This window comes from Phlebotomus papatasi, unplaced genomic scaffold (assembly GCF_024763615.1).
Source record: "Phlebotomus papatasi isolate M1 unplaced genomic scaffold, Ppap_2.1 HiC_scaffold_432, whole genome shotgun sequence".
In the NCBI taxonomy this organism is placed as follows: domain Eukaryota; kingdom Metazoa; phylum Arthropoda; class Insecta; order Diptera; family Psychodidae; genus Phlebotomus; species Phlebotomus papatasi.
In genome coordinates, this window is record NW_026604635.1 from 5936 (window position 1) to 17802 (window position 11867).

At 39.0% G+C, this 11867-nt stretch overlaps 1 protein-coding gene across 1 annotated transcript; it reads right to left on the bottom strand.

The window, feature by feature from the left end:
- Positions 1-6093: 6093 nt before the first annotated feature.
- LOC129809205 (uncharacterized) lies at positions 6094-11547 on the bottom strand. Its single transcript, XM_055859020.1, has one exon. The coding sequence runs from the start codon at positions 11545-11547 to the stop codon at positions 6094-6096; it is 5454 nt and encodes a 1817-aa protein (XP_055714995.1).
- Positions 11548-11867: the final 320 nt, after the last annotated feature.

Sequence of the window (11867 nt, forward strand, 5' to 3'; positions counted from 1 at the left end):
GATTTTGCAAATTCCGCAATGAAAATCAATTAGTAGAACCATTTCAAGTATTCTTAGTGATTTTCACCCAGAAATATTGAGAATTCCGGTTTTTAGAGCGGATCTTCGATTTTTCGAAAAAACTGTAAGGGGTTAGCCTATCGATTTTTTTGGTCAAAAAATTTCTTTTCGAGATTTTGCAAATTCCGCAATGAAAATCAATTAGTAGAACCATTTCAAGTATTCTTAGTGATTTTCACCCAGAAATATTGAGAATTCCGGTTTTTAGAGCGGATCTTCGATTTTTCGAAAAAACTGTAAGGGGTTAGCCTATCGATTTTTTTGGTCAAAAAATTTCTTTTCGAGATTTTGCAAATTCCGCAATGAAAATCAATTAGTAGAACCATTTCAAGTATTCTTAGTGATTTTCACCCAGAAATATTGAGAATTCCGGTTTTTAGAGCGGATCTTCGATTTTTCGAAAAAACTGTAAGGGGTTAGCCTATCGATTTTTTTGGTCAAAAAATTTCTTTTCGAGATTTTGCAAATTCCGCAATGAAAATCAATTAGTAGAACCATTTCAAGTATTCTTAGTGATTTTCACCCAGAAATATTGAGAATTCCGGTTTTTAGAGCGGATCTTCGATTTTTCGAAAAAACTGTAAGGGGTTAGCCTATCGATTTTTTTGGTCAAAAAATTTCTTTTCGAGATTTTGCAAATTCCGCAATGAAAATCAATTAGTAGAACCATTTCAAGTATTCTTAGTGATTTTCACCCAGAAATATTGAGAATTCCGGTTTTTAGAGCGGATCTTCGATTTTTCGAAAAAACTGTAAGGGGTTAGCCTATCGATTTTTTTGGTCAAAAAATTTCTTTTCGAGATTTTGCAAATTCCGCAATGAAAATCAATTAGTAGAACCATTTCAAGTATTCTTAGTGATTTTCACCCAGAAATATTGAGAATTCCGGTTTTTAGAGCGGATCTTCGATTTTTCGAAAAAACTGTAAGGGGTTAGCCTATCGATTTTTTTGGTCAAAAAATTTCTTTTCGAGATTTTGCAAATTCCGCAATGAAAATCAATTAGTAGAACCATTTCAAGTATTCTTAGTGATTTTCACCCAGAAATATTGAGAATTCCGGTTTTTAGAGCGGATCTTCGATTTTTCGAAAAAACTGTAAGGGGTTAGCCTATCGATTTTTTTGGTCAAAAAATTTCTTTTCGAGATTTTGCAAATTCCGCAATGAAAATCAATTAGTAGAACCATTTCAAGTATTCTTAGTGATTTTCACCCAGAAATATTGAGAATTCCGGTTTTTAGAGCGGATCTTCGATTTTTCGAAAAAACTGTAAGGGGTTAGCCTATCGATTTTTTTGGTCAAAAAATTTCTTTTCGAGATTTTGCAAATTCCGCAATGAAAATCAATTAGTAGAACCATTTCAAGTATTCTTAGTGATTTTCACCCAGAAATATTGAGAATTCCGGTTTTTAGAGCGGATCTTCGATTTTTCGAAAAAACTGTAAGGGGTTAGCCTATCGATTTTTTTGGTCAAAAAATTTCTTTTCGAGATTTTGCAAATTCCGCAATGAAAATCAATTAGTAGAACCATTTCAAGTATTCTTAGTGATTTTCACCCAGAAATATTGAGAATTCCGGTTTTTAGAGCGGATCTTCGATTTTTCGAAAAAACTGTAAGGGGTTAGCCTATCGATTTTTTTGGTCAAAAAATTTCTTTTCGAGATTTTGCAAATTCCGCAATGAAAATCAATTAGTAGAACCATTTCAAGTATTCTTAGTGATTTTCACCCAGAAATATTGAGAATTCCGGTTTTTAGAGCGGATCTTCGATTTTTCGAAAAAACTGTAAGGGGTTAGCCTATCGATTTTTTTGGTCAAAAAATTTCTTTTCGAGATTTTGCAAATTCCGCAATGAAAATCAATTAGTAGAACCATTTCAAGTATTCTTAGTGATTTTCACCCAGAAATATTGAGAATTCCGGTTTTTAGAGCGGATCTTCGATTTTTCGAAAAAACTGTAAGGGGTTAGCCTATCGATTTTTTTGGTCAAAAAATTTTTTTTCGAGATTTTGCAAATTCCGCAATGAAAATCAATTAGTAGAACCATTTCAAGTATTCTTAGTGATTTTCACCCAGAAATATTGAGAATTCCGGTTTTTAGAGCGGATCTTCGATTTTTCGAAAAAACTGTAAGGGGTTAGCCTATCGATTTTTTTGGTCAAAAAATTTCTTTTCGAGATTTTGCAAATTCCGCAATGAAAATCAATTAGTAGAACCATTTCAAGTATTCTTAGTGATTTTCACCCAGAAATATTGAGAATTCCGGTTTTTAGAGCGGATCTTCGATTTTTCGAAAAAACTGTAAGGGGTTAGCCTATCGATTTTTTTGGTCAAAAAATTTCTTTTCGAGATTTTGCAAATTCCGCAATGAAAATCAATTAGTAGAACCATTTCAAGTATTCTTAGTGATTTTCACCCAGAAATATTGAGAATTCCGGTTTTTAGAGCGGATCTTCGATTTTTCGAAAAAACTGTAAGGGGTTAGCCTATCGATTTTTTTGGTCAAAAAATTTCTTTTCGAGATTTTGCAAATTCCGCAATGAAAATCAATTAGTAGAACCATTTCAAGTATTCTTAGTGATTTTCACCCAGAAATATTGAGAATTCCGGTTTTTAGAGCGGATCTTCGATTTTTCGAAAAAACTGTAAGGGGTTAGCCTATCGATTTTTTTGGTCAAAAAATTTCTTTTCGAGATTTTGCAAATTCCGCAATGAAAATCAATTAGTAGAACCATTTCAAGTATTCTTAGTGATTTTCACCCAGAAATATTGAGAATTCCGGTTTTTAGAGCGGATCTTCGATTTTTCGAAAAAACTGTAAGGGGTTAGCCTATCGATTTTTTTGGTCAAAAAATTTCTTTTCGAGATTTTGCAAATTCCGCAATGAAAATCAATTAGTAGAACCATTTCAAGTATTCTTAGTGATTTTCACCCAGAAATATTGAGAATTCCGGTTTTTAGAGCGGATCTTCGATTTTTCGAAAAAACTGTAAGGGGTTAGCCTATCGATTTTTTTGGTCAAAAAATTTCTTTTCGAGATTTTGCAAATTCCGCAATGAAAATCAATTAGTAGAACCATTTCAAGTATTCTTAGTGATTTTCACCCAGAAATATTGAGAATTCCGGTTTTTAGAGCGGATCTTCGATTTTTCGAAAAAACTGTAAGGGGTTAGCCTATCGATTTTTTTGGTCAAAAAATTTCTTTTCGAGATTTTGCAAATTCCGCAATGAAAATCAATTAGTAGAACCATTTCAAGTATTCTTAGTGATTTTCACCCAGAAATATTGAGAATTCCGGTTTTTAGAGCGGATCTTCGATTTTTCGAAAAAACTGTAAGGGGTTAGCCTATCGATTTTTTTGGTCAAAAAATTTCTTTTCGAGATTTTGCAAATTCCGCAATGAAAATCAATTAGTAGAACCATTTCAAGTATTCTTAGTGATTTTCACCCAGAAATATTGAGAATTCCGGTTTTTAGAGCGGATCTTCGATTTTTCGAAAAAACTGTAAGGGGTTAGCCTATCGATTTTTTTGGTCAAAAAATTTCTTTTCGAGATTTTGCAAATTCCGCAATGAAAATCAATTAGTAGAACCATTTCAAGTATTCTTAGTGATTTTCACCCAGAAATATTGAGAATTCCGGTTTTTAGAGCGGATCTTCGATTTTTCGAAAAAACTGTAAGGGGTTAGCCTATCGATTTTTTTGGTCAAAAAATTTCTTTTCGAGATTTTGCAAATTCCGCAATGAAAATCAATTAGTAGAACCATTTCAAGTATTCTTAGTGATTTTCACCCAGAAATATTGAGAATTCCGGTTTTTAGAGCGGATCTTCGATTTTTCGAAAAAACTGTAAGGGGTTAGCCTATCGATTTTTTTGGTCAAAAAATTTCTTTTCGAGATTTTGCAAATTCCGCAATGAAAATCAATTAGTAGAACCATTTCAAGTATTCTTAGTGATTTTCACCCAGAAATATTGAGAATTCCGGTTTTTAGAGCGGATCTTCGATTTTTCGAAAAAACTGTAAGGGGTTAGCCTATCGATTTTTTTGGTCAAAAAATTTCTTTTCGAGATTTTGCAAATTCCGCAATGAAAATCAATTAGTAGAACCATTTCAAGTATTCTTAGTGATTTTCACCCAGAAATATTGAGAATTCCGGTTTTTAGAGCGGATCTTCGATTTTTCGAAAAAACTGTAAGGGGTTAGCCTATCGATTTTTTTGGTCAAAAAATTTCTTTTCGAGATTTTGCAAATTCCGCAATGAAAATCAATTAGTAGAACCATTTCAAGTATTCTTAGTGATTTTCACCCAGAAATATTGAGAATTCCGGTTTTTAGAGCGGATCTTCGATTTTTCGAAAAAACTGTAAGGGGTTAGCCTATCGATTTTTTTGGTCAAAAAATTTCTTTTCGAGATTTTGCAAATTCCGCAATGAAAATCAATTAGTAGAACCATTTCAAGTATTCTTAGTGATTTTCACCCAGAAATATTGAGAATTCCGGTTTTTAGAGCGGATCTTCGATTTTTCGAAAAAACTGTAAGGGGTTAGCCTATCGATTTTTTTGGTCAAAAAATTTCTTTTCGAGATTTTGCAAATTCCGCAATGAAAATCAATTAGTAGAACCATTTCAAGTATTCTTAGTGATTTTCACCCAGAAATATTGAGAATTCCGGTTTTTAGAGCGGATCTTCGATTTTTCGAAAAAACTGTAAGGGGTTAGCCTATCGATTTTTTTGGTCAAAAAATTTCTTTTCGAGATTTTGCAAATTCCGCAATGAAAATCAATTAGTAGAACCATTTCAAGTATTCTTAGTGATTTTCACCCAGAAATATTGAGAATTCCGGTTTTTAGAGCGGATCTTCGATTTTTTGAAAAAACTGTAAGGGGTTAGCCTATCGATTTTTTTGGTCAAAAAATTTCTTTTCGAGATTTTGCAAATTCCGCAATGAAAATCAATTAGTAGAACCATTTCAAGTATTCTTAGTGATTTTCACCCAGAAATATTGAGAATTCCGGTTTTTAGAGCGGATCTTCGATTTTTTTGAAAAAACTGTAAGGGGTTAGCCTATCGATTTTTTTGGTCAAAAAATTTCTTTTCGAGATTTTGCAAATTCCGCAATGAAAATCAATTAGTAGAACCATTTCAAGTATTCTTAGTGATTTTCACCCAGAAATATTGAGAATTCCTGTTTTTAGAGCGGATCTTCGATTTTTCGAAAAAACTGTAAGGGGTTAGCCTATCGATTTTTTTGGTCAAAAAATTTCTTTTCTAGATTTTGCAAATTCCGCAATGAATATCAATTAGTAGAACCATTTCAAGTATTCTTAGTGATTTTCACCCAGAAATATTGAGAATTCCGGTTTTTAGAGCGGATCTTCGATTTTTCGAAAAAAACTGTAAGGGGTTAGCCTATCGATTTTTTTGGTCAAAAGATTTCTTTTCGAGATTTTGCAAATTCCGCAATGAAAATCAATTAGTAGAACCATTTCAAGTATTCTTAGTGATTTTCACCCAGAAATATTGAGAATTCCGGTTGTCCTTGACTCCCTCAGACAAACCTTCAAATATAAGAATGAGATGTAATTTAAATCGTCTGGAACTTCCCTGAGATCTTCTCCAGCTTTTCCTCACCTTCAATTAGAAAGAGTGAATGCAATATGAATTGGTATGAGCCTTCCGGAGATCTCCTCGAGTCTTCCCTCACCTTAAATAGTGAATAAATAAAGGAATTTAATATAAAAAACCATCCGTGATCGGAGGAATCAAAAAATTTCCATGCGGCGCCTCGTGGGGTTTAAAAGATAGCCTTTAACTCACTAAACTTCACTTTATTTTAATCAATACCCTTATAAAAACTAAATGTCCCTATCACCACTTTTATTTCAATTAATTTTAATTATAAATTTTCTTCCAACTCCCTTGATTTTCCACTTTTCTTCTCACTTTCACACTTTTTCCTTCACGTTGCCCGTAGCGGTTGTTTTTTTTTTTTTGACACTCTGACTTGCTCGCTGGAAACGCTGGAAATCTGTCATGGCTTCTCGCGCTCTGAGCCGTCATAAATTTTGAACGGCGGCGGTGACAGCGTTTTTTGATTTCTCTGAACCGTTGCAGATGCAACATAAACATCCTCCCCAGGCTGCTCCCCAGGAGCAGAGTAATCATCCTTCCTTGGTAGACGAGCTATTTTTGTTATAGGGCGGCGGTATGATCCCTTTGCTGTGCGGACGGTCACCACACGCACTCGTCCGTCTGTTCCTGGATGCACAGCTTCTATTCTTCCTAACACCCACTTCGCACCTTCTCGATTAGATTCATCCAGAAATAGAACAACCTCATCAGGAATGAGATTCTTCTCCGAAATTCTCCATTTTGGACGCTGCTGAAGCGTATTGAGGTATTGCAACCTCCATTTCTTGGCGAATTCCTGAAGTCTGGCCTGACATGCTTGCCAATAAGATTGACGATTTGCAGGAATCTGTGTCACGTCAGGGTCCGGAGGTGAATTTCCTGCTGAGCCCACGAGAAAATGGCCGGGGGTCAGAAAAGTTGACTCGTTTGGATTGTCGGTCAAGGCACAGATTGGTCTACTGTTGAGCACATTTTCAACTTGACAAAGAATTGTTGCCAATTCTTCATACGAGAAAGCAGTAGAGTTGGTGAGGCGTGTGAGGTGGAATTTTGTGCTTCTAACGCATGCCTCCCACAGTCCTCCGTGATGGGGTGCGGCAGGAGGATTAAAGTGCCAGAGAATTCCATCTTCAGATGTAGATGTCACCAGCTCCTTCTGACTGGTTTCCTGAGCAAGAAGTTTCGAAAGTTCGTTAGCCGCGCCTTCAAAGTTCTTGCCGCAATCAGAGAAAATATGCCTCGGCGTAGACCTTCTGGCTGCAAATCTGCGTAAAGACGCAATGAATGCTTCAGTTGATAATGAGGTCACAAGCTCAAGATGAGCAGCTTTCGTGGCCATACAGACAAATATGGCGATGTACACTTTTTGAGTGCCCATCTTTCTTGATCTCACTCCTCGTGTCGCTGCGAAAAGCATTGGTATGGGTCCTGCGAAATCGATACCGATTGAGTGAAATGGTTTGATCAAGGTGACCCGCGCTTCAGGCAGATTTCCCATGAGTTGTTTGAGGGGCTTCGGTTTGGCTCGCACACAGGTATGGCATTCATGGTAGACTTTCTTCGTCATGCGACGTCCCGCGATTGGCCAATAACGCTGCCGTAGTGAGGCGAGGAGTAAGGTTGGGGCTGCATGGAGTTGCCTCACATGCTCTCTTGCTATGATCATTTTCGTCAACCTAGACTTCGGCAGAAGAATAGGATGTTTGGTGGTAAAACTTTCCTGAGACTTCTCGATTCGTCCTCCCACTCTCAGTAGATTCTTTTCATCAAGGAATGGCGTAAGAGGCAAAAGGAATTTCCACTTTGAGCTCACACAAGATCCATTTTTAAGATGGGAGACAAAACCATCAAAGTGTTCTCCTTGGTCGAGTCGGATGAGACTGGATAACGAACCTTCTAATTCTACAGCTGTCAGAGGGCCTGTCTTCTTAGGGGTGTTTGAGATTGAAGATTGCAAGTTTTTCCCAAATCGTAGACAGTAGGCCGTGATGCGCTGGATTTTTCCCAAAGATGAACCCTTGCTCAAGAAAGTCTCCAATAAGGTTTCTTCTGCCACTGTCGCTAGACACTCAACCTCCCCAGGATCGCATAATGTAGTTTCGAATGGAGGAGGCCAAGATGAATGAGATGCCACAAGCCAATCAGGTCCGTTCCACCAAAGATTGGATATGGCCAGAGTTTGAGGTGTTGTACCCCGAGAAATAAGATCCGCGGGATTTTGAGTTGTAGGAACATGTCTCCATTGTTCCATTGTGGATTCCTTTAGGATTTTCTTCACTCTGTTGGAGACAATCACCTTGGACTGTCCTGGTGGGTTGTTGAGCCAATATAGGACTACCATTGAGTCGGTCCAGTAATGGATAGAGGCTGGGTTGTAGGTATCCTTTATCTTGGTGGTTGTTTCAACTGCAAGCTGCGCTCCACATAGTTCGAGACGAGGTATCGTCAAAGATTGATCTATTGGAGCAATCCTCGATTTTGAAATTAGCAAACGGGAGGAAATGTTTCCAAGATCGTCATAAGTTACGACGTAAATTGATGTCCCGTAAGCTCGCAAGCTTGCATCACAAAATGCATGGAATTCCAATCGCACAGGGTATGGTATGGAAGAAATCCATCTGGGAATTTCGAGTGAATTAATTTCACGAAGGGTCAGGACAAATTTGTTCCATTTTGCTACGATGTCCTCAGACAACGGAGCGTCCCATTTGGATTTGAGCTTGTGTGCGTCTTGTAGAATGAGTTTGGCCACCATTATAACGGGTCCCACCAGACCAAGGGGGTCAAAAAGTTTCGCTACCGATGAAGCCACTTCCCTTTTTGTCAATGGTTTCTCCGATAACTCAACGGGCGAAGAAAATCTGAACGTATCTGTGAGACAATCCCAATCTAGTCCCAGTGCGCTGACACATGTTTGATTGACTGCTACTGCGTCGGGTGGTGAATTGGCAGCTGTATCCGGAACCAGTACGGGATGGTTACTCGACCATTTTGTGAGTACAAAGCCTGCACTCTGAAGAATTTCTATCAATTCTCTCTGTGTTTTCTGTGCCTCAGCGAGACTTGGAGATGAGATGATTCCATCATCTACGTAAAAGGATTTTCGCAAGGCTGTAGCTGCCAAAGGATGAGTATCCTCGTGCAGGTTGGACAGTTCGATCAGTGCTCGAGTAGCCAGGAAGGGCGAGCATGCAACTCCAAAGCATACTCGAGTGATCCTGAAATCCTGAATGGGGTGATTTTTACTGTCTCTCCACACCAACCGTTGAAAGTTCGCATGGCTTGGTTCCAACACCAGCTGAAGATACATCTTGCTGATGTCTGCAGTCATTGCGAACTGATGTTTACGGAAATTCAGCAAGATGTAGATAAGTTCCGGTTGTACTGGGGGCCCTACTAACAAGAGATCGTTGAGACTATGTCCACTGGAAGTAGCAGCACTTGCATTGTAGACTACTCGCAATTTGGTAGTGAGAGAATCCTTTAGAATTCCATGGTGTGGCATGTAGTATGCCGGTAAATTTAGCTCGTCTTTGGGAACTGGTTCAATCCAATTGCGTCGGAGATAATCCTGAATAACCTCTGTATAAAGAGCTTTCATTTCGGGTTTCTTCTCGAATTGGCGTTCCGTGGAAAGAAATTGGCGAACTGCTTGTGTTCGTGAGGATCCCAAATTGTCAGGACTTTGTTTGAATGGCAATTGAACCTGAAATCGCCCATCAGGAGTCCGTTTATGTGTGCGGACAAAATGATCTTCGGCCATCTTGTGTTCATCTGTAGGTGACATCTCTTCGGGAATGTTCTCCACTTCCCAGAATCGCTTAAGAGCATCATCAAGTGAACTTTCCGCGGAGACATGGAAAACATTTGAGACAGGAGAGGGCTGGCTATGATGTTCACCCACGACGACATACCCGAAGACAGTTTCGCGAAGATGAGGCTTCCCTTGGCCCAATGATATTGAGTGGTTGAGAAAGCTTGACCAATAAGGGTCTCCACCAACAAGGAGATCCACAGGTTGCGACTGGGCCCAGGCTGGGTCCGCCAACTGGATATTGGGAGGTATTTGGATCTCACGTAAATCGGTGGGCCAATTTGGTATATCACCAGCTATCTTGGGGAGCACGTAGCATGGGAAAGTAAAGGTATCATCCGTAAGACGGGAGGTAATGGTTGCTGTGACCTTGTACTTCACTTGAGACGGCAGGTGTCCTACCCCAAGGATTGAGACGTCCGATGGTGATTTGGGCAGTTTAAGTCTCTGATATAAGTTAGTAGTCATCACACACACTTGTGCCCCGCCATCGAGTAGAATTCGACACGATATCTTCTCCCGATTCCTTGTAAAGACGTCTACCATAGCTGTGGCTAAATAAACTCGAGGTGGAGTTGAAAGGGGACCACTGCTGAATGATAGAGATGAAGCAAAAATATTTGCTGGGGAATCTTTGGCTTTCGATGGTGCTGGAGGATTGTCCTTGGACGAGTCCGAGGCTGGAGCATCTTTTGGTGGTGGATCAGAGGGTGCAGAATTTTCAAATCTTTCGTGCAACAGAATGTTGTGCCGGCGTTGGCATTTTCGGCACTTGTGAAATGTGCAAGTGTGCGTCATATGTGAAGCGAAACAGTTCCTGCACAGGCTTAAACGTTTAACGGTATCAAATCTTTCTTGAGGCGTTTGTGCAAGAAACTTCTCACATTGGTACATTGGGTGACTGCCGTCCTGACAACATTTACAAGTGTTGGATCCAGAAGACTGGAGAGTGGCTATCTGCCTTTTTGCCGGTTGTGGTTTAGTGGAAGTGGAATTGGAAGGTTTCGTGTTTGGAGTGGAATTGGAGATATTGCTTGCGTCTTTGCATCTTTGTTGTAAGAAATCCAGGAATTTCTTCATGGTTGGAATCTCATCTCCACATTCACGACCCCATAACATCTTTGACTCAGAATCCAGTCTATCTACCACGTAATGGATTAACCATGGGTCTCTTTGACTTATTTTCATGGCATCGACCGCCATCACTGATCCAGAGACTGTATTGTAAAGCCGATTGATGGATTGAGAATTGAATGACGTAATGCGTGAGAGATTGTAAAAAGCACGGACATGATCTCCCACTATCTCATTTTTGCGTTCGAATTTTGAGGTTAGGAGTTCCCAAGCTACTTCAAAATTGGGTCCCGTAAGGGGCAAATTCTTAACGAGTGCTTCTGCATCACCTGACAGAGCTGACATCAAATAGTCAAGTTTTTGTACTGGTGATATATTTGGATGCCTGGTGACGCTCGATTGGAAGCGATTTTTGAAGGAAATCCATTCCGAAAAACGGCCATCAAACTTGGGTAATGAGATATGTGGTAGTTTAGTAACATTGGCAGATGAGTTTGAAGAGAATGAGGAAATTAATTGTTCCATTTGGAGGCGATGTTGTTTCATTTCTTTACTGTGACGTTTATCAGCTTGCTTCATCATTTCTCTCATCACGGTGACAAAATCCTTGGTATCCACAGAAGCTTCCTCAGAATCTTCCTCTTCCTCAGAATCGTCTTCTGCCTCAGAATCTTCTGGAATATTGTCTAAAAGATCCTCTAAGGTGGCGATTAGCTGGTCACACCTTACGTTAAATGCTTGTTGCTGGGTATTTTCCACGAGAACCCTTTCTCCATCGTGAATCTCAGAAATGATATCTTGGTGTACCTCGGCATACTTTTCCTTCATTGCCTTAACCAATTTCAGCTGGTCTTTGAGTATTTTGTTTCCCCCAATGCTGAGTTCCTCATGGTTAAAATCGTTGAGGTAATTCTCAACACGTGTCACTGCAGAAACAATTCCTCCACGCCTTCGAATGCTCGGCATGATGACTGTTGCTAGCCCAAATGGGATCGAAGAGGACCAAAAATGTCCTTGACTCCCTCAGACAAACCTTCAAATATAAGAATGAGATGTAATTTAAATCGTCTGGAACTTCCCTGAGATCTTCTCCAGCTTTTCCTCACCTTCAATTAGAAAGAGTGAATGCAATATGAATTAGTATGAGCCTTCCGGAGATCTCCTCGAGTCTTCCCTCACCTTAAATAGTGAATAAATAAAGGAATTTAATATAAAAAACCATCCGTGATCGGAGGAATCAAAAATGTCCTTGACTCCCTCAGACAAACCTTCAAATATAAGAATGA